Below are 21,333 nucleotides of genomic sequence, written 5' to 3'. Positions count from 1 at the left end.
ATACTTTTGTTTATTTTAATAATGTAGATGTATAGATGTATGCTCACTACCAATACGCTTGTTTACACTGAGCTGCACTGGGGTCAGAAAGCAATCATGGTTACATCAAGACACCGTGGAGCCAGCGCGAGATATAGGTCTGAAAACGTACCTCAATGCAGGGATGGGATATGCCACTTGTACTCCAAATTTTACCTATCCACACTGCGCCCATCGAGAAGATTGAAGTACTGCTAGTTATCCCATGGAAAACTGCCCTTTTTGTCCTCATGCTAGCTAGCAGTTGCCACCTCAGCCATTTTGGAATGACAGTGTCAACAAAGGCTGCTGTGGCTACTGCTAGCTAGCATGAGCACGAAAAGGGCAGTTTTCTGGGAAAACTAGCAGTATTTCAATCTTCTCGATGGAGCAGTGTCGATAAAGGTAAACTTTGGAGTACAGTGGCATATCCCACCCTGCACTGAGGTTTGTTTTCTGACCCATATCTAGCGCAGACTCCACAGTGTCTTAATGTAACCATGATTGCATTCCGACCCCAGTGCAGCGCAGTGTAAACGAGCGTAAAGGTAGGGCCGGTGTCTTCTGGCAAGGTGAATACTGAATATACACCCATTGGAGACAGCAGCACTGTCCCTGCATGGCTTTCCCTCTGTCCCCTGGAAAGGAATGCTACAGATGAGTGAATGTACCACCATTTTCTAGGAAACCGGTGGAGGTGCGGCGTCATACCTGCAACCAATCAGAGCACACAATTTTTTTTTATTCAAACAGACCAATAGAAAAGCACACGATTACCTTAGTTACTCTAATAAGCCTGTTCCTTAGTTACTCTAATAAGGGCTCCTCCAGCCTGTTCCTTAGTTACTCTAATAAGGGCTCCTCCAGCCTGTTCCTTAGTTACACTAATAAGGGCACCTCCAGCCTGTTCCTTAGTTACACTAATAAGGTCTCCTCCAGCCTGTTCCTTAGTTACTCTAATAAGGGCTCCTCCAGCCTGTTCCTTAGTTACACTAATAAGGGCTCCTCCAGCCTGTTCCTTAGTTACTCTAATAAGCCTGTTCCTTAGTTACACTAATAAGGGCTCCTCCAGCCTGTTCCTTAGTTACACTAATAAGGTCTCCTCCAGCCTGTTCCTTAGTTACTCTAATAAGCCTGTTCCTTAGTTACTCTAATAAGGTCTCCTCCAGCCTGTTCCTTAGTTACAGTAATAAGGTCTCCTCCAGCCTGTTCCTTAGTTACACTAATAAGCCTGTTCCTTAGTTACACTAATAAGGGCTCCTCCAGCCTGTTCCTTAGTTACACTAATACGGTCTCCTCCAGCCTGTTCCTTAGTTACTCTAATAAGGTCTCCTCCAGCCTGTTCCTTAGTTACTCTAATAAGGTCTCCTCCAGCCTGTTCCTTAGTTACTCTAATAAGGTCTCCTCCAGCCTGTTCCTTAGTTACTCTAATAAGGTCTCCTCCAGCCTGTTCCTTAGTTACTCTAATAAGGTCTCCTCCAGCCTGTTCCTTAGTTACACTAATAAGGGCTCCTCCAGCCTGTTCCTTAGTTACACTAATAAGGGCTCCTCCAGCCTGTTCCTTAGTTACACTAATAAGGTCTCCTCCAGCCTGTTCCTTAGTTACTCTAATAAGCCTGTTCCTTAGTTACACTAATAAGGGCTCCTCCAGCCTGTTCCTTAGTTACACTAATAAGGTCTCCTCCAGCCTGTTCCTTAGTTACACTAATAAGGTCTCCTCCAGCCTGTTCCTTAGTTACTCTAATAAGCCTGTTCCTTAGTAACTCTAATAAGGGCTCCTCCAGCCTGTTCCTTAGTTACACTAATAAGGTCTCCTCCAGCCTGTTCCTTAGTTACTCTAATAAGGTCTCCTCCAGCCTGTTCCTTAGTTACTCTAATAAGCCTGTTCCTTAGTTACTCTAATAAGGGCTCCTCCAGCCTGTTCCTTAGTTACACTAATAAGGTCTCCTCCAGCCTGTTCCTTAGTTACTCTAATAAGGTCTCCTCCAGCCTGTTCCTTAGTTACTCTAATAAGCCTGTTCCTTAGTTACACTAATAAGGGCTCCTCCAGCCTGTTCCTTAGTTACTCTAATAAGCCTGTTCCTTAGTTACACTAATAATGGCTCCTCCAGCCTGTTCCTTAGTTACACTAATAAGGGCTCCTTCAGCCTGTTCCTTAGTTACTCTAATAAGGGCTCCTCCAGCCTGTTCCTTAGTTACTCTAATAAGCCTGTTCCTTAGTTACACTAATAAGGGCTCCTCCAGCCTGTTCCTTAGTTACACTAATAAGGTCTCCTCCAGCCTGTTCCTTAGTTACTCTAATAAGCCTGTTCCTTAGTTACACTAATAAGGTCTCCTCCAGCCTGTTCCTTAGTTACACTAATAAGGTCTCCTCCAGCCTGTTCCTTAGTTACTCTAATAAGGTCTCCTCCAGCCTGTTCCTTAGTTACTCTAATAAGCCTGTTCCTTAGTTACTCTAATAAGGTCTCCTCCAGCCTGTTCCTTAGTTACACTAATAAGGTCTCCTCCAGCCTGTTCCTTAGTTACACTAATAAGCCTGTTCCTTAGTTACACTAATAAGGGCTCCTCCAGCCTGTTCCTTAGTTACACTAATACGGTCTCCTCCAGCCTGTTCCTTAGTTACTCTAATAAGGTCTCCTCCAGCCTGTTCCTTAGTTACTCTAATAAGGTCTCCTCCAGCCTGTTCCTTAGTTACTCTAATAAGGTCTCCTCCAGCCTGTTCCTTAGTTACTCTAATAAGGTCTCCTCCAGCCTGTTCCTTAGTTACTCTAATAAGGTCTCCTCCAGCCTGTTCCTTAGTTACACTAATAAGGGCTCCTCCAGCCTGTTCCTTAGTTACACTAATAAGGGCTCCTCCAGCCTGTTCCTTAGTTACACTAATAAGGTCTCCTCCAGCCTGTTCCTTAGTTACTCTAATAAGCCTGTTCCTTAGTTACACTAATAAGGGCTCCTCCAGCCTGTTCCTTAGTTACACTAATAAGGTCTCCTCCAGCCTGTTCCTTAGTTACACTAATAAGGTCTCCTCCAGCCTGTTCCTTAGTTACTCTAATAAGCCTGTTCCTTAGTAACTCTAATAAGGGCTCCTCCAGCCTGTTCCTTAGTTACACTAATAAGGTCTCCTCCAGCCTGTTCCTTAGTTACTCTAATAAGGTCTCCTCCAGCCTGTTCCTTAGTTACTCTAATAAGCCTGTTCCTTAGTTACTCTAATAAGGGCTCCTCCAGCCTGTTCCTTAGTTACACTAATAAGGTCTCCTCCAGCCTGTTCCTTAGTTACTCTAATAAGGTCTCCTCCAGCCTGTTCCTTAGTTACTCTAATAAGCCTGTTCCTTAGTTACACTAATAAGGGCTCCTCCAGCCTGTTCCTTAGTTACTCTAATAAGCCTGTTCCTTAGTTACACTAATAATGGCTCCTCCAGCCTGTTCCTTAGTTACACTAATAAGGGCTCCTTCAGCCTGTTCCTTAGTTACTCTAATAAGGGCTCCTCCAGCCTGTTCCTTAGTTACTCTAATAAGCCTGTTCCTTAGTTACACTAATAAGGGCTCCTCCAGCCTGTTCCTTAGTTACACTAATAAGGTCTCCTCCAGCCTGTTCCTTAGTTACTCTAATAAGCCTGTTCCTTAGTTACACTAATAAGGTCTCCTCCAGCCTGTTCCTTAGTTACACTAATAAGGTCTCCTCCAGCCTGTTCCTTAGTTACTCTAATAAGGTCTCCTCCAGCCTGTTCCTTAGTTACTCTAATAAGCCTGTTCCTTAGTTACACTAAAAAGGTCTCCTCCAGCCTGTTCCTTAGTTACTCTAATAAGCCTGTTCCTTAGTTACTCTAATAAGGGCTCCTCCAGCCTGTTCCTTAGTAACACTAATAAGGGCTCCTCCAGCCTGTTCCTTAGTTACACTAATAAGCCTGTTCCTTAGTTACACTAATAAGGGCTCCTCCAGCCTGTTCCTTAGTTACACTAATAAGGTCTCCTCCAGCCTGTTCCTTAGTTACTCTAATAAGGGCTCCTCCAGCCTGTTCCTTAGTTACACTAATAAGGTCTCCTCCAGCCTGTTCCTTAGTTACTCTAATAAGCCTGTTCCTTAGTTACACTAATAAGGTCTCCTCCAGCCTGTTCCTTAGTTACTCTAATAAGGGCTCCTCCAGCCTGTTCCTTAGTTACACTAATAAGGGCTCCTCCAGCCTGTTCCTTAGTTACTCTAATAAGCCTGTTCCTTAGTTACTCTAATAAGGTCTCCTCCAGCCTGTTCCTTAGTTACTCTAATAAGGGCTCCTCCAGCCTGTTCCTTAGTTACTCTAATAAGCCTGTTCCTTAGTTACTCTAATAAGGGCTCCTCCAGCCTGTTCCTTAGTTACACTAATAAGGGCTCCTCCAGCCTGTTCCTTAGTTACACTAATAAGGTCTCCTCCAGCCTGTTCCTTAGTTACTCTAATAAGCCTGTTCCTTAGTTACTCTAATAAGGTCTCCTCCAGTCTGTTCCTTAGTTACACTAATAAGGTCTCCTCCAGCCTGTTCCTTAGTTACTCTAATAAGCCTGTTCCTTAGTTACTCTAATAAGGTCTCCTCCAGCCTGTTCCTTAGTTACACTAATAAGGTCTCCTCCAGCCTGTTCCTTAGTTACACTAATAAGCCTGTTCCTTAGTTACACTAATAAGGGCTCCTCCAGCCTGTTCCTTAGTTACACTAATAAGGTCTCCTCCAGCCTGTTCCTTAGTTACTCTAATAAGGTCTCCTCCAGCCTGTTCCTTAGTTACACTAATAAGGTCTCCTCCAGCCTGTTCCTTAGTTACTCTAATAAGGTCTCCTCCAGCCTGTTCCTTAGTTACTCTAATAAGGTCTCCTCCAGCCTGTTCCTTAGTTACTCTAATAAGGTCTCCTCCAGCCTGTTCCTTAGTTACTCTAATAAGGTCTCCTCCAGCCTGTTCCTTAGTTACACTAATAAGGGCTCCTCCAGCCTGTTCCTTAGTTACACTAATAAGGGCTCCTCCAGCCTGTTCCTTAGTTACACTAATAAGGTCTCCTCCAGCCTGTTCCTTAGTTACTCTAATAAGCCTGTTCCTTAGTTACACTAATAAGGGCTCCTCCAGCCTGTTCCTTAGTTACACTAATAAGGTCTCCTCCAGCCTGTTCCTTAGTTACACTAATAAGGTCTCCTCCAGCCTGTTCCTTAGTTACTCTAATAAGCCTGTTCCTTAGTTACTCTAATAAGGGCTCCTCCAGCCTGTTCCTTAGTTACACTAATAAGGTCTCCTCCAGCCTGTTCCTTAGTTACTCTAATAAGGTCTCCTCCAGCCTGTTCCTTAGTTACTCTAATAAGCCTGTTCCTTAGTTACTCTAATAAGGGCTCCTCCAGCCTGTTCCTTAGTTACACTAATAAGGTCTCCTCCAGCCTGTTCCTTAGTTACACTAATAAGGGCTCCTCCAGCCTGTTCCTTAGTTACTCTAATAAGCCTGTTCCTTAGTTACACTAATAAGGGCTCCTCCAGCCTGTTCCTTAGTTACTCTAATAAGGTCTCCTCCAGCCTGTTCCTTAGTTACTCTAATAAGGTCTCCTCCAGCCTGTTCCTTAGTTACTCTAATAAGCCTGTTCCTTAGTTACACTAATAAGGGCTCCTCCAGCCTGTTCCTTAGTTACTCTAATAAGGTCTCCTCCAGCCTGTTCCTTAGTTACTCTAATAAGGTCTCCTCCAGCCTGTTCCTTAGTTACTCTAATAAGCCTGTTCCTTAGTTACACTAATAAGGTCTCCTCCAGCCTGTTCCTTAGTTACACTAATAAGGTCTCCTCCAGCCTGTTCCTTAGTTACTCTAATAAGGTCTCCTCCAGCCTGTTCCTTAGTTACTCTAATAAGCCTGTTCCTTAGTTACACTAATAATGGCTCCTCCAGCCGGTTCCTTAGTTACACTAATAAGGTCTCCTCCAGCCTGTTCCTTAGTTACTCTAATAAGGGCTCCTCCAGCCTGTTCCTTAGTTACTCTAATAAGCCTGTTCCTTAGTTACACTAATCATGGCTCCTCCAGCCTGTTCCTTAGTTACACTAATAAGGTCTCCTCCAGCCTGTTCCTTAGTTACTCTAATAAGGGCTCCTCCAGCCTGTTCCTTAGTTACACTAATAAGGTCTCCTCCAGCCTGTTCCTTAGTTACACTAATAAGCCTGTTCCTTAGTTACACTAATAAGGTCTCCTCCAGCCTGTTCCTTAGTTACACTAATAAGGGCTCCTCCAGCCTGTTCCTTAGTTACACTAATAAGGGCTCCTCTAGCCTGTTACAACAGTCGTCAATCAACTATGTTACAATTATTATTTTTCACACCCACAGCGAATCTCTCAGGGTAAGATGTTCTAGTGATGGGAAACAGAGGCTTTCTGAAGCGATCGGGGCTTTCACCAAATTGTGCCTTAAGATTGTTAATTAAGCTGAGCTTTAACACAATCCACATTAGTGACATCTGCTGGTCATCAATGAAAAGCAATGTTTGATGTTTATGTACGTTTTTTTCCACACTATTCATCAAATCTCCCCAACGCAGAGGTTAGTCGCGAGTCTTCGGAGGCAACTACAATCAGTTACCATTGCAGGTTCGCACTTTCCATCATGTTTCCTTTTTTGCTGTCAAAAACTGAATCGAGGCCATTATCTAAGATGCTTAAGACAGAAGCTTATACTATAGTCAATAAAGCGAAATGTTTAAACAACAATCTGCAGAAAGTGTGGCGTCATAAAATATTTTCTAAATAATATATCTTCGTTCGGATTCGACCACACTTTGTGTTCTGGGTATCAATAGTCCCATCACTATGGGACTACTATTTTGAACAGAGCAAACCAGGAAGTGGTGTGGTGACGTCACGTGATTACATGTGTGAAGAGCCGGGTACAGTTGACGGTCAACTTCAAAAACTATTAAATAAACAACGCAAATCGATCCTAAACAGCAAACATCGGTAGAATGAATTTGTAAGCGCAATGTCAAGATGCCGGTTTTCCCCTCCTTGTGGTGCTAACGTTTCCGCGTCCATTAGCTAGCTAGCTGTCTGTAGCGAGTGGAACACATGGATACCTTTGTTTTGTAACTTCGCTAGTTAGCTAATTATTATCATGCTTCTGTCATTGTTTATACATTTCAGCACACCATCCAGATGCCTTCCAATAAAAACGTGTAAGCGGTGTTGCCAGTACAGTACAGGAAGGAACGTCCATAAAGTCGATACCCCAGTGTTGTTGAAGAACGCGTTGCCATTGACTTTCAACCGCAGTGGTGGACACGGCGGAAAGCAAAAATACATTAGGTTGAATAGCTCGCAGAAGAGATGCTTTTCATCTGAATGTGACGAGGTTTGTCACCATCATGAACATGGTGAAGTGAGAGTGAGGTTCGCTCCGAGTCCAACAGGTAAAATAATGCGGGGGGGGCGATTTGAACCCACGACAGGCTGTTAATAGCTAAACAATCGGATGAATAATCAGGTGTGTTAGTGCTGGGTTAAAGCCTGCACAGTGCATATAGCTCTACAACCCTTGGGTTGGTGGTTGGTTTTGAGCCGTGGCTAAAAGGAGTACACTACAGGGAATAGGATGCCCTTTGAATTAGGGACGCACGCTATAACCTGTACATGCTATAACACGACTGTTACAGTGATGCCACATAACCTAACAACGTAATGATGCCACCTAGCTGTACTGTTACAGTGATGCCACATAACCTAACAACGTAATGATGCCACCTAGCTGTACTGTTACAGTGATGCCACATAACCTAACAACGTCCTTCCAGGGGCTAGCTGTACTGTTACAGTAGTAGTGATGCCACCTAGCTGGACTGTTACAGTAGTAGTGATGCCACCTAGCTGGACTGTTACAGTAGTAGTGATGCCACCTAGCTGTACTGTTACAGTAGTAGTGATGCCACCTAGCTGGACTGTTACAGTAGTAGTGATGCCACCTAGCTGGACTGTTACAGTAGTAGTGATGCCACCTAGCTGTACTGTTACAGTAGTAGTGATGCCACCTAGCTGGACTGTTACAGTAGTAGTGATGCCACCTAGCTGGACTGTTACAGTAGTAGTGATGCCACCTAGCTGTACTGTTACAGTAGTAGTGATGCCACCTAGCTGGACTGTTACAGTAATAGTGATGCCACCTAGCTGTACTGTTACAGTAGTAGTGATGCCACCTAGCTGGACTGTTACAGTAGTAGTGATGCCACCTAGCTGTACTGTTACAGTAGTAGTGATGCCACCTAGCTGGACTGTTACAGTAGTAGTGATGCCACCTAGCTGGACTGTTACAGTAGTAGTGATGCCACCTAGCTGTACTGTTACAGTAGTAGTGATGCCACCTAGCTGGACTGTTACAGTAGTAGTGATGCCACCTAGCTGGACTGTTACAGTGATGCCACATTACCTAACAACGTCCTTCCAGGGGCTAGCTGGACTGTTACAGTGATGCCACACTGTAACGGCCCTAGTGGCCATTTGGCTCTGACAAGGCTTACTTCCTTTCGTAGGAACTACGGTGCCATTTGGGATTCCAGCTATCTGTGCTTTACTGTACAACAAACGAGCTATAATTGACCCCTCTGTCTGTCTGTCTGTTTGTGTAGTGCAGTACAGTAGAAGTAAAACCATGGGGGGGCTGCGTACACCATGTAGACTAACTAACTATACTGACCTGTATCTCTCTAGGTTTCCTGCACCTGGGGGGGCTGCGTACACCATGTAGACTAACTAACTATACTGACTCGTATCTCTCTAGGTTTCCTGCACCTGGGGGGGCTGCGTACACCATGTAGACTAACTAACTATACTGACCCGTATCTCTCTAGGTTTCCTGCACCTGGGGGGGCTGCGTACACCATGTAGACTAACTAACTATACTGACCGTATCTCTCTAGGTTTCCTGCACCTGGGGGGGCTGCGTACACCATGTAGACTAACTAACTATACTGACCCGTATCTCTCTAGGTTTCCTGCACCTGGGGGGGCTGCGTACACCATGTAGACTAACTAACTATACTGACCCGTATCTCTCTAGGTTTCCTGCACCTGGGGGGGCTGCGTACACCATGTAGACTAACTATACTGACCCGTATCTCTCTAGGTTTCCTGCACCTGGGGGGGCTGCGTACACCATGTAGACTAACTTACTATACTGACTCGTATCTCTCTAGGTTTCCTGCACCTGGGGGGGCTGCGTACAGCTCTCTACAACTATATCTACGCTAAGAAGTATGGAGGGAGCTTCATCTTACGTATGGAAGATACAGACCAGAGCAGACTGGTGCCGGGAGCTGCAGAGTCTATAGAGGATATGTTGGAGTGGGCTGGTAGGACAGATTTAACAACACACATATATACACCTACACACAGACCTACACACAGACCAGAGCAGACTGGTGCCGGGAGCTGCAGAGTCTATAGAGGATATGTTGGAGTGGGCTGGTAGGACAGATTTAACAACACACATATATATATACACCTACACACAGACCTACACACAGACCTACACACAGACCAGCACACAGACCTACAGACAGACCTACAGACAGACCTACACACAGACCTACACACAGACCTACACACAGACCAGAGGAGACTGGTGCCGGAAGCTGCTGAGTCCATAGAGTTCATGCTGGGGTGGGCTGGTAGGAGCAGAGACATAAAGTAGATATTAAGGAGTTTGGCCAACTTTTACAACGGACGTTAGCAGCCGTGAGCGTTCCAATACATTCCAAGTATTTGGAATCTAATTCAGATTGTAGACATTCAGTTCCACAGCATTGTTTACATTCTAGAACATGCTGTGGACTGGTCAATATTGCATTTGCCCATGTAATAATGGGGGCTAATCCATCTCCATCCTACCCTCCCCAGGTATCCCCCCAGACGAGAGTCCCCGTGGAGGAGGCCAGTACGGTCCCTACCTCCAGTCCCAGAGGCTGTCCCTGTACAGCCAGGCTGCTGACTCCCTGGTCCAGACAGGGAAGGCCTACCACTGCTTCTGCAGCCAGCAGAGACTAGAATTACTGAAGAGAGAGGCCCTACGCAGCGGACAGACACCGCGGTGAGTTGGCTAAACACACACACACACACACACACATATACATACATACTTTTATTTATTTTATTTAACTTATATTTATTTTATTTAACTTATATTTATTTTATTTAACTTATATTTATTTTATTTAACTAGGCAAGTTAGTTAACAAATTCTTATTTACAACGACGGCCTACCCCAGGCCAAACCCTAACTCGGACGACGCTGGGCCAATTGTGCGCCGCCCTATGGCACTCCCAATCACGGGCCGGTTGTGATACAGCCTGGAATCGAACCACGGTCTGTAGTGACGCCTCTAGCACTGAGATGCAGCGCCTTAGACCGCTGCGCCTCCTCGGGAGCCCAACATACACATGCATGGACATGTTCGAATACACACACACACACACACTCATTCACACACATAACTGAGCATTCCTCTACTGCAGGTATGACAACAGGTGCAGACACCTCCGCCCAGATCAGGTAGAGGAGAAGCTGGATCAGAAGGTCCCCCATGTGATCAGGTTCAGACTGGAGTCTGGAGTAGAACCCTTCAACGACCTGGTCTTTGGATGGAACCGTCATGAGGTGGCCCAGGTAAACCGGCTGATACATAAATAAACACAAGCTGTACCTGCAAGCAGTGTGCAATTTCTATTGATTTATTCCGACGCCCCTGCAACAAGTAACCTCAGATTTGCAAGTGCTTTTCTTATTTCAAAACACATATAATTGAAACGCCACCTCCCATCCCAGGTTGAAGGAGACCCGTATTAATCTGACGGGTTCCCCACCTGGCAAATGTAGTAGATGGATAGATAACATATATATCTACCCATTCCTCTCCTCAAAGGGATATTCAATGTCTGCTTTTCATTCTTTTTTTTACCCATCTACCAATAGGTGCCCTTCTTTGCAAGGCATTGGACAACCTCCCTGGTCTTTGTGGTTGAATCTGTGTTTTGAAATTCACTAAAATACAGATGATTGTATGTGTGGGGTACAGAGATGAGGTAGTCATTCAAAAATCATGTTAAACACTATTACTGCACACAGAGTCCATGCAACTTATTATGTGACTTGTTAAGCACATTTTTACTCCTGAACTTATTTAGGCTTGTCATAATAAAGGGGCTGAATACTTTTTGACTGAAGACATTTCAGCTTCTCATTTTTTATTTAGTTGTATAAAAAAAAATCGAAAAACATAAGTCCACTTTGACATTATGGGGTATTGTGTGTAGGCCAGTGACAAAAAAAATATCAATTTAATTTTAAATTCAGGCTGTAACAACAATGTGTAAAAAGTCAGTACTTTGTGCCCCTGCTGTAGGTTGAAGGAGACCCTGTAGTGATGAAAGCAGATGGTTTCCCCACCTATCACCTGGCTAACGTAGTAGACGACCACCTGATGAAGGTCAGCCACGTCCTGAGAGGATCAGAGTGGCTCATCTCTACCTCCAAACACCTGCTGCTGTACAGGTACACACACACCGGTGTGATTCCCACTAGGCACACCCATACAACATTGTAAAATAATAATATTCATAATAATAATACATTTTATTCAATCCTTTCAAGATACCCAAGGACACATACAGAGCAAAATAGAATAACATAGCAATTATGAGCATGACAATACCAGAAGCAATGTACTAAAAGCAATGTACAAAACGGTAGGTTGCTTTGTGTTATGTTATTGTTATTTCAGGGTTATGGGCTGCTGGAAGCCCCTGGTTATATTATTGTTGTTCCAGGGTTATGGGCTGGAAGCCCCTGGTTATATTATTGTTATTTCAGGGTTATGGGCTGGAAGCCCCTGGTTATATTATTGTTGTTCCAGGGTTATGGGCTGGAAGCCCCTGGTTATATTATTGTTCTTCCAGGGTTATGGGCTGGAAGCCCCTGTTTATGTTATTGTTATTCCAGGGCTCTGGGATGGAAGCCCCTGGTTATGTTATATTATTGTTATTCCAGGGCTCTGGGCTGGAAGCCCCTGGTTATGTTATGTTATTGTTATTCCAGGGCTCTGGGCTGGAAGCCCCTGGCTATGTTATTGTTATTCCAGGACTCTGGGCTGGAAGCCCCTGGTTATGTTATGTTATTGTTATTCCAGGGCTCTGGGCTGGAATCCGCTGGTTATGTTATGTTATTGTTATTCCAGGGCTCTGGGCTGGAAGCCCCTGGTTATGTTATATTATTGTTATTCTAGGGCTCTGGGCTGGAAGCCCCTGGTTATGTTATTGTTATTCCAGGGCTCTGGGCTGGAAGCCCCTGGTTATGTTATGTTATTGTTATTCCAGGGCTCTGGGCTGGAAGCCCCCGGTGTTCGGACACCTTCCTCTCCTCCTCAACAGAGATGGCAGTAAGCTCTCCAAGAGACAAGGAGATATCTACATACAGAGTTTCCAGAGGAGTGGAGCCCTACCTGAAGCACTACTGGATATCACCACACACTGTGGATCTGGCTTTAACAGTAAGAGAGGGAGGGGGAGAAAGAGAGAGGCAGGGGGATATCTTTATACTGAGAAGTAGTGCACTATACAGGGAATAGGAGTCAGAAGTAGTGCACTATAAAGGGATTAGGGGTCAGATGTAGTGCACTATAAAGGGATTAGGGGTCAGATGTAGTGCACTATAAAGGGATTAGGGGTCAGATGTAGTGCACTATACAGGGAATAGGAGTCAGAAGTAGTGCACTATAAAGGGATTAGGGGTCAGATGTAGTGCACTATAAAGGGATTAGGGGTCAGATGTAGTGCACTATAAAGGGATTAGGGGTCAGATGTAGTGCACTATAAAGGGATTAGGGGTCAGATGTAGTGCACTATAAAGGGATTAGGGGTCAGATGTAGTGCACTATAAAGGGATTAGGGGTCAGATGTAGTGCACTATAAAGGGATTAGGGGTCAGATGTAGTGCACTATACAGGGAATAGGAGTCAGAAGTAGTGCACTATAAAGGGATTAGGGGTCAGAAGTAGTGCACTATAAAGGGATTAGGGGTCAGATGTAGTGCACTATAAAGGGATTAGGGGTCAGATGTAGTGCACTATAAAGGGATTAGGGGTCAGATGTAGTGCACTATAAAGGGATTAGGGGTCAGATGTAGTGCACTATAAAGGGATTAGGGGTCAGATGTAGTGCACTATACAGGGAATAGGAGTCAGAAGTAGTGCACTATTAAAGGGAATAGGAGTGAGAAATAGTGGTAGGGTGCCATTTGAGACGTAGACTAAATGCATTTCCCCTGTCATCCTGCAGGTAACCGTGTGGGTCGTAAGATGGAGGAACTGATCACTGAGTTTAACCCGTCTAAGATCACCACCCACTCTGCTCTGCTGGACCTGGACAAACTGGCTGAGTTTAACAAGTACACTACCTGTCTGTCTCTATGTATCCATCTCTCCCTCCCTCCACAAGTACACTACATGTCTGTCTCTATGTATCCATCTCTCCCTCCCTCCACAAGTACACTACCTGTCTGTCTCTATGTATCCATCTCTCCCTCCCTCCACAAGTACACTACCTGTCTGTCTCTATGTATCCATCTCTCCCTCCCTCCACAAGTACACTACATGTCTGTCTGTCTGTCTGTCTCTATGTATCCATCTCTCCCTCCCTCCACAAGTACACTACCTGTCTGTCTGTCTCTGTATCCATCTCTCCCTCCCTCCACAAGTACACTACCTGTCTGTCTGTCTCTGTATCCATCTCTCCCTCCCTCCACAAGTACACTACCTGTCTGTCTGTCTCTGTATCCATCTCTCCCTCCCTCCACAAGTACACTACCTGTCTGTCTGTCTGTCTCTGTATCCATCTCTCCCTCCCTCCACAAGTACACTACCTGTCTGTCTGTCTCTGTATCCATCTCTCCCTCCCTCCACAAGTACACTACCTGTCTGTCTGTCTCTGTATCCATCTCTCCCCCCCTCCACAAATTCTTTAGGCTGGCTGCTAATCTCAAGGTTGAGTATAGTTCAAGGGTAGAAGCCATAGTAGGTTTGTCCCTGTTGCTCTGTGGTTCTTAACTCAGCCACCCGGTAGGGTAGTCTGAGTTACCAGTCTCTTTAGCTAACATTCTACTCCTTGTCATTGCCATAGAGACTGGCCTCTGGTAATCTCAACGTTCAATATGCAGCTGGTGTACAGCAGAGTTGCTCATTGGTTGTTTGAAATAACATTAATATTTTCCATGACTAGCAACTTTTCACGTTGTCAACACACTGGTTTTATCTGGTTGAACCAAACAAAATGGTTGCTTAGCAACCGGATAGCAACACTTTCAGTGGAGAGAAAACAGTGATAGTTCCAATAGTTGTATAATCGTTGTGATTGGAGGATAGCTGTGAGGGGTCATCGAATCAGGATCAACTCCTCAGTTCTCCTCAAGCTCATTAATGATAGAATGTTCAGATTTGAAGATGGCAGAACGTCCGGTCTCTTTGGCACATGGTGTGGAATGTTAACTAAGAGACTGTTACCCAGGTGGTGCTGTTGCACTGTGTATTTCTGCCTATATATTGTGTCTGCTGACCTGCCCCATTCAGTCCTGATAAATGACTCCAATAATCACCTAATCATGATCTTCAGTTTAGAATGCAGTTTGATTAATCAGATGGAGAAACGGTGTGACACCAATCAGGCCCCTGAGTACTGACTGGCATCGCCCACCTCTGGTTCTAGCACATAAGGGTCTAGGAGCAGCTTTCTCAATTCTTCTCCTACCACCCTTATCTTAACAACCCAACTCACTCTAGACCAGTCCTTAGTAATCTCAGTAATCCTCTCTGTGTTCTCCCAGGATCCACCTGCAGCAGCGTATCGATGACGCGGTGCAACGTGATTGGCTGGTGAGGGATCTGCAGGGGCGGATCCAGGAAGTGTACGGAACACAGGTCCAGGATCAGGATGTTCTGCAACCAGATTACATCACACGGGTTCTACACCTGCGCAAGGTAACTATGACCTCATCACAGGGGTTCTACACCTGCGCAAGGTGACTATGACCTCATCACATGGGTTCTACACCTGCGCAAGGTAACTATGACCTCATCACAGGGGTTCTACACCTGCGCAAGGTGACTATGACCTCATCACATGGGTTCTACACCTGCGCAAGGTAACTATGACCTCATCACACAGGTTCTACACCTGGTCCAAGGTAACTATGGACGTAACCAAGGTAACAGGGCATCAGCTGTTGTGTCGGTCTTCGCACCAGCTGAAAAACAATCCCTTCATCCCTCTGGCGTTCCGACATTCCCAGTTTGAGAATATCACAGTCCAGTGCAGAATGTGGAGCCTGTCTGTCTGGAGGTCACCATCTCTCTCTCTTTCTGTCTCTCTCTCTCGCTTTCCGTCTCACTCACTCACATATCTCCTCTCTGTCTGAGCTGGTAGCTCCAGAGTATTCCTACCTGTGGGTTCCACCCTCCTTCTCTGTCTAATTCTTTCTCTCTCCTTTTCTCTCTCTCAGGGTCATATCTCCTCTGTGTCTGACCTGGTGTCCTCAGAGTATTCCTACCTGTGGGTTCCACCCTCCTTCTCTGTCTAATTCTTTCTCTCTCCTTTTCTCTCTCTCAGGGTCATATCTCCTCTGTGTCTGACCTGGTGTCCTCAGAGTATTCCTACCTGTGGGTTCCACCCTCCTTCTCTGTCTAATTCTTTCTCTCTCCTTTTCTCTCTCTCAGGGTCATATCTCCTCTGTGTCTGACCTGGTGTCCTCAGAGTATTCCTACCTGTGGGTTCCACCCTCCTTCTCTGTCTAATTCTTTCTCTCTCCTTTTCTCTCTCTCAGGGTCATATCTCCTCTGTGTCTGACCTGGTGTCCTCAGAGTATTCCTACCTGTGGGTTCCACCCTCCTTCTCTGTCTAATTCTTTCTCTCTCCTTTTCTCTCTCTCAGGGTCATATCTCCTCTGTGTCTGACCTGGTGTCCTCAGAGTATTCCTACCTTTGGGTTCGACCTTCTTTCTCTGACCAACAGATGGCAGCACTCAGCTCAGAGACACAACACATCGCTACTCTGGTCATAAGGTACGTACCATAACTACTATAGACTAACAGGACTACTCTGGTTCATACCATAACTACTATAGACTAACAGGACTACTCTGGGTCATACCATAACTACTATAGACTAACAGGACTGCTCTGGTTTATACCATAACTACTATAGACTAACAGGACTACTCTGGTTTATACCATAACTACTATAGACTAACAGGACTACTCTGGTTTATACCATAACTACTATAGACTAACAGGACTACTCTGGTTCATACCATAACTACTATAGACTAACAGGACTACTCTGGTTTATACCATAACTACTATAGACTAACAGGACTACTCTGGTTTATACCATAACTACTATAGACTGACAGGACTACTCTGGTTCATACCATAACTATTATAGACTAACAGGACTACTCTGGTTCATACCATAACTACTATAGACTAACAGGACTACTCTGGTTTATACCATAACTACTATAGACTAACAGGACTACTCTGGTTCATACCATAACTACTATAGACTAACAGGACTACTCTGGGTCATACCATAACTACTATAGACTAACAGGACTACTCTGGTTTATACCATAACTACTATAGACTAACAGGACTACTCTGGTTCATACCATAACTACTATAGACTAACAGGACTACTCTGGTTTATACCATAACTACTATAGACTAACAGGACTACTCTGGTTCATACCATAACTACTATAGACTAACAGGACTACTCTGGTTTATACCATAACTACTATAGACTAACAGGACTACTCTGGTTTATACCATAACTACTATAGACTAACAGGACTACTCTGGTTCATACCATAACTACTATAGACTAACAGGACTACTCTGGTTTATACCATAACTACTATAGACTAACAGGACTACTCTGGGTCATACCATAACTACTATAGACTAACAGGACTACTCTGGTTTATACCATAACTACTATAGACTAACAGGACTACTCTGGTTTATACCATAACTACTATAGACTAACAGGACTACTCTGGGTCATACCATAACTACTATAGACTAACAGGACTACTCTGGTTTATACCATAACTACTATAGACTAACAGGACTACTCTGGTTCATACCATAACTACTATAGACTAACAGGACTACTCTGGTTTATACCATAACTACTATAGACTAACAGGACTACTCTGGTTCATACCATAACTACTATAGACTAACAGGACTACTCTGGTTTATACCATAACTACTATAGACTAACAGGACTACTCTGGTTCATACCATAACTACTATAGACTGACAGGACTACTCTGGTTCATACCATAACTATTATAGACTAACAGGACTACTCTGGTTTATACCATAACTACTATAGACTAACAGGACTACTCTGGTTCATACCATAACTACTATAGACTAACAGGACTACTCTGGGTCATACCATAACTACTATAGACTAACAGGACTACTCTGGTTTATACCATAACTACTATAGACTAACAGGACTACTCTGGTTCATACCATAACTACTATAGACTAACAGGACTACTCTGGTTCATACCATAACTATTATAGACTAACAGGACTGCTCTGGTTTATACCATAACTACTATAGACTAACAGGACTACTCTGGTTCATACTGTATCTATCAGAACTAACTGTTAACTAAAACTACTCCTAGTTCCCTTTCAATGTAGTCAAGTTTGTTTGTCAGAAGTTAACTGACAGTGTCCTTTTTAATGAACCAAAGCGTTTCTGAAAATGACATGACTGTCAGTTACGTCTTTCATGTTTTAATTGATAACCAAAATGTACTTGCGTGTACTATTAACATGTCTTAGTGTTAACGGCCTGTCCCATGTCTGTCTCTGTGTAGGTTGATGGAAGGTCTGAAAGGAGGTGAGGAACTGACAGTAGACCAGCTCAGTGTAGAACTGAAGACTCTGGCTAAGAAGACCAGCAACACTAAATACAGAGATGTTATGAAGATTATACGACTGGCCCTCAGCGGACTACAGGTAGGAGAGAGACTGGCCCTCAGACTACAGGTAGGAGAGAGACTGGCCCTCAGCGGACTACAGGTAGGAGAGAGACTGGCCCTCAGACTACAGGTAGGAGAGAGACTAGCCCTCAGACTACAGGTAGGAGAGAGACTGGCCCTCAGCGGACTACAGGTAGGAGAGAGACTGGCCCTCAGACTACAGGTAGGAGAGAGACTGGCCCTCAGCGGACTACAGGTAGGAGAGAGACTGGCCCTCAGACTACAGGTAGGAGAGAGACTGGCCCTCAGACTACAGGTAGGAGAGAGACTGGCCCTCAGACTACAGGTAGGAGGGAGACTGGCCCTCAGCGGACTACAGGTAGGAGAGAGACTAGCCCTCAGACTACAGGTAGGAGAGATACTGGCCCTCAGCGGACTACAGGTAGGAGAGAGACTAGCCCTCAGACTACAGGTAGGAGAGAGACTAGCCCTCAGACTACAGGTAGGAGAGAGACTAGCCCTCAGACTACAGGTAGGAGAGAGACTGGCCCTCAGACTACAGGTAGTAGAAAGACTAGCCCTCAGACTACAGGTAGGAGAGAGACTGGCCCTCAGCGGACTACAGGTAGGAGAGAGACTGGCCCTCAGACTACAGGCAGGAGAGAGACTGGCCCTCAGCGGACTACAGGTAGGAGAGAGACTGGCCCTCAGCGGACTACAGGTAGGAGAGAGACTAGCCCTCAGACTACAGGTAGGAGAGAGACTAGCCCTCAGACTACAGGTAGGAGAGAGACTGGCCCTCAGACTACAGGTAGGAGAGATACTGGCCCTCAGCGGACTACAGGTAGGAGAGAGACTGGCCCTCAGACTACAGGTAGGAGAGAGACTGGCCCTCAGACTACAGGTAGGAGAGAGACTGGCCCTCAGACTACAGGTAGGAGAGAGACTAGCCCTCAGACTACAGGTAGGAGAGAGACTGGCCCTCAGCGGACTACAGGTAGGAGAGAGACTAGCCCTCAGACTACAGGTAGGAGAGAGACTGGCCCTCAGACTACAGGTAGGAGAGAGACTGGCCCTCAGACTACAGGTAGGAGAGAGACTGGCCCTCAGACTACAGGTAGGAGTGAGACTAGCCCTCAGACTACAGGTAGGAGAGAGACTAGCCCTCAGACTACAGGTAGGAGTGAGACTAGCCCTCAGACTACAGGTAGGAGAGAGACTGGCCCTCAGACTACAGGTAGGAGTGAGACTAGCCCTCAGACTACAGGTAGGAGAGAGACTGGCCCTCAGACTACAGGTAGGAGAGAGACTGGCCCTCAGACTACAGGTAGGAGAGAGACTGGCCCTCAGACTACAGGTAGGAGAGAGACTAGCCCTCAGACTACAGGTAGGAGAGAGACTGGCCCTCAGACTAGAGTAGGAGAGAGACTGGCCCTCAGACTAGAGTAGGAGAGAGACTGGCCCTCAGACTAGAGTAGGAGAGAGACTGGCCCTCAGACTAGAGTAGGAGAGAGACTGGCCCTCAGACTAGAGTAGGAGAGAGACTGGCCCTCAGACTAGAGTAGGAGAGAGACTGGCCCTCAGACTAGAGTAGGAGAGAGACTGGCCCTCAGACTAGAGTAGGAGAGAGGGAGGCGGAACGGAGAGTGACGGCGGAAAAAAAAGCACCACAATGACAGTGTGAAAAAAAGAGAAGTTGTTTGATTGCTGTCCTGTCAAATGATTGCAACATGATTGTCACAGCTCTTGAAAAAGGATGTTTCTTCTTCCTCTTCCTTCCGTCCGTCTGTCTGTCTGTCTGTCTCTCTCTCTCTCTGCAGCAAGGCCCCAGTGTAGCAGAGATGATGGTATCGTTGGGACCCAGTGAGATCACACATCGCTTCAACAGAGTTCTACAGCAGCTCTCACGGCAGCACTGAACATTGTGGCTGCATAGCACCCTATTCCCTATATAGTGCACTACTTTTGTCCAGGGCCCTATAGTGCAAACGCAGTGCATTATTATACGGATGAGTCACAAAGGGCACCCTATTCCCTCTCACAGCAACACCTGAAGACTAGGTTGTAATAATTTGTTACCAATCGAGAGAGAAAACAGACTGAAACCGGGAGGGACTACTTGAACTTGTCCAATAAGAAACGTTCATTTTCATATTCCGCCGCAAAAACGTTTTGCTATGTTGTGCCATAATGAATCTGACCCTGGTTCATTATTCTAACTGGTTACCTGATTCTAACACAGCAACACTGAGAACTGGTTACCTGATTCTAACAATATTCCTGGACTGTATATGATCTCAATCACACTTGACTTGTAATGGACATTCAGTCAAGTTGAACTGGAAATGTTTGCAATAAAACAGTTTCTACTAATTATTTATGCTCTATGTCTTCAGTGGGAACTCTAAATGTATTCAACATTACATTGATTATGGTTGATTGTCCATTTTGGGGCGGCAGGTAGCCGGTTAGAGTGGTTGATTGTCCATTTTGGGGCGGCAGGTAGCCGGTTAGTGCGGTTGATTGTCCAGTAACCGAAAGGTTGCTAGATCAAATCCCCGAGCTGACAAAGTAAAAATCTGTCGTTCTGCCCCTGAACAAGGCAGTTAACCCACTGTTCCCCGTTTGGCCGTTATTGTAAACAGGAATTTGTTCTTAACTGACTTGCCTAGTTAAATAAAGGTTAAAAATACATTTAGAAAAAGATGGAATGAAAGTTATGTCAGGTATATGGTAAGTTGGTTGGCCCTCTGATGTCATGTTGCTGTGTTTTCATTTTATAAAGTATTTTTACAAAAAGTCTCACCGTACCTAACCTGTTTACCACACCCGATCTCCGGGATGGTTAACTCTGGAAACTCCTTTGGTCTCTACTGAGTTAGGTACATCAGCTTTTAGTTTTCTTGCACCTTATTTGTGGAACAATCTTCAAAATGTTATTAAATCTGTTTGTTCTGGTGTCTCTAGGTCCATTCAGAAAGCTGATTGAGGACATTATTACTGATGAATGTGTTTGTTCTGGTGTCTCTAGGTCCATTCAGAAAGCTGATTGAGGACATTATTACTGATGAATGTGTTTGTTCTGGTGTCTCTAGGTCCATTCAGAAAGCTGATTGAGGACATTATTACTGATGAATGTGTTTGTTCTGGTGTCTCTAGGTCCTTTCAGAAAGCTGGTTGGGGACATTATTACTGATGAATGTGTTTGTTCTGGTGTCTCTAGGTCCATTCAGAAAGCTGATTGGGGACATTATTACTGATGAATGTGTTTGTTCTGGTGTCTCTAGGTCCAT

At 45.1% G+C, this 21,333-nt stretch overlaps 1 protein-coding gene across 4 annotated transcripts; it reads left to right on the top strand.

Annotated features, from left to right (window-relative positions):
• The first annotated feature begins 6,847 nt into the window (after positions 1–6,847).
• LOC115178161 (probable glutamate--tRNA ligase, mitochondrial) lies at positions 6,848–20,416 on the top strand. Of its 4 annotated transcripts, XM_029739206.1 has the most exons (12): positions 6,848–7,406; positions 9,183–9,292; positions 9,408–9,453; positions 9,886–10,075; positions 10,501–10,651; positions 11,388–11,536; positions 12,358–12,530; positions 13,318–13,426; positions 14,858–15,011; positions 15,961–16,091; positions 17,936–18,077; positions 19,861–20,416. In XM_029739206.1, exons 1-12 carry the CDS (start codon positions 7,112–7,114, stop codon positions 19,957–19,959), a joined length of 1,749 nt encoding a protein of 582 aa, XP_029595066.1. In that variant the 5' UTR covers positions 6,848–7,111; the 3' UTR covers positions 19,960–20,416. The 4 variants fall into 4 exon arrangements, with proteins under 4 accessions (XP_029595066.1, XP_029595065.1, XP_029595067.1 ...); XM_029739205.1 differs by lacking the exon at positions 9,408–9,453 and having other exon boundaries at positions 9,183–9,338; XM_029739208.1 differs by lacking the exons at positions 6,848–7,406; positions 9,183–9,292 and having other exon boundaries at positions 9,361–9,453.
• The last annotated feature ends 917 nt before the right edge of the window (positions 20,417–21,333 follow it).

The sequence above is a fragment of the Salmo trutta genome, chromosome 38, assembly GCF_901001165.1.
Source record: "Salmo trutta chromosome 38, fSalTru1.1, whole genome shotgun sequence".
Classification (NCBI taxonomy): domain Eukaryota; kingdom Metazoa; phylum Chordata; class Actinopteri; order Salmoniformes; family Salmonidae; genus Salmo; species Salmo trutta.
This window is presented reverse-complemented; position numbering and strand designations above follow the sequence as displayed.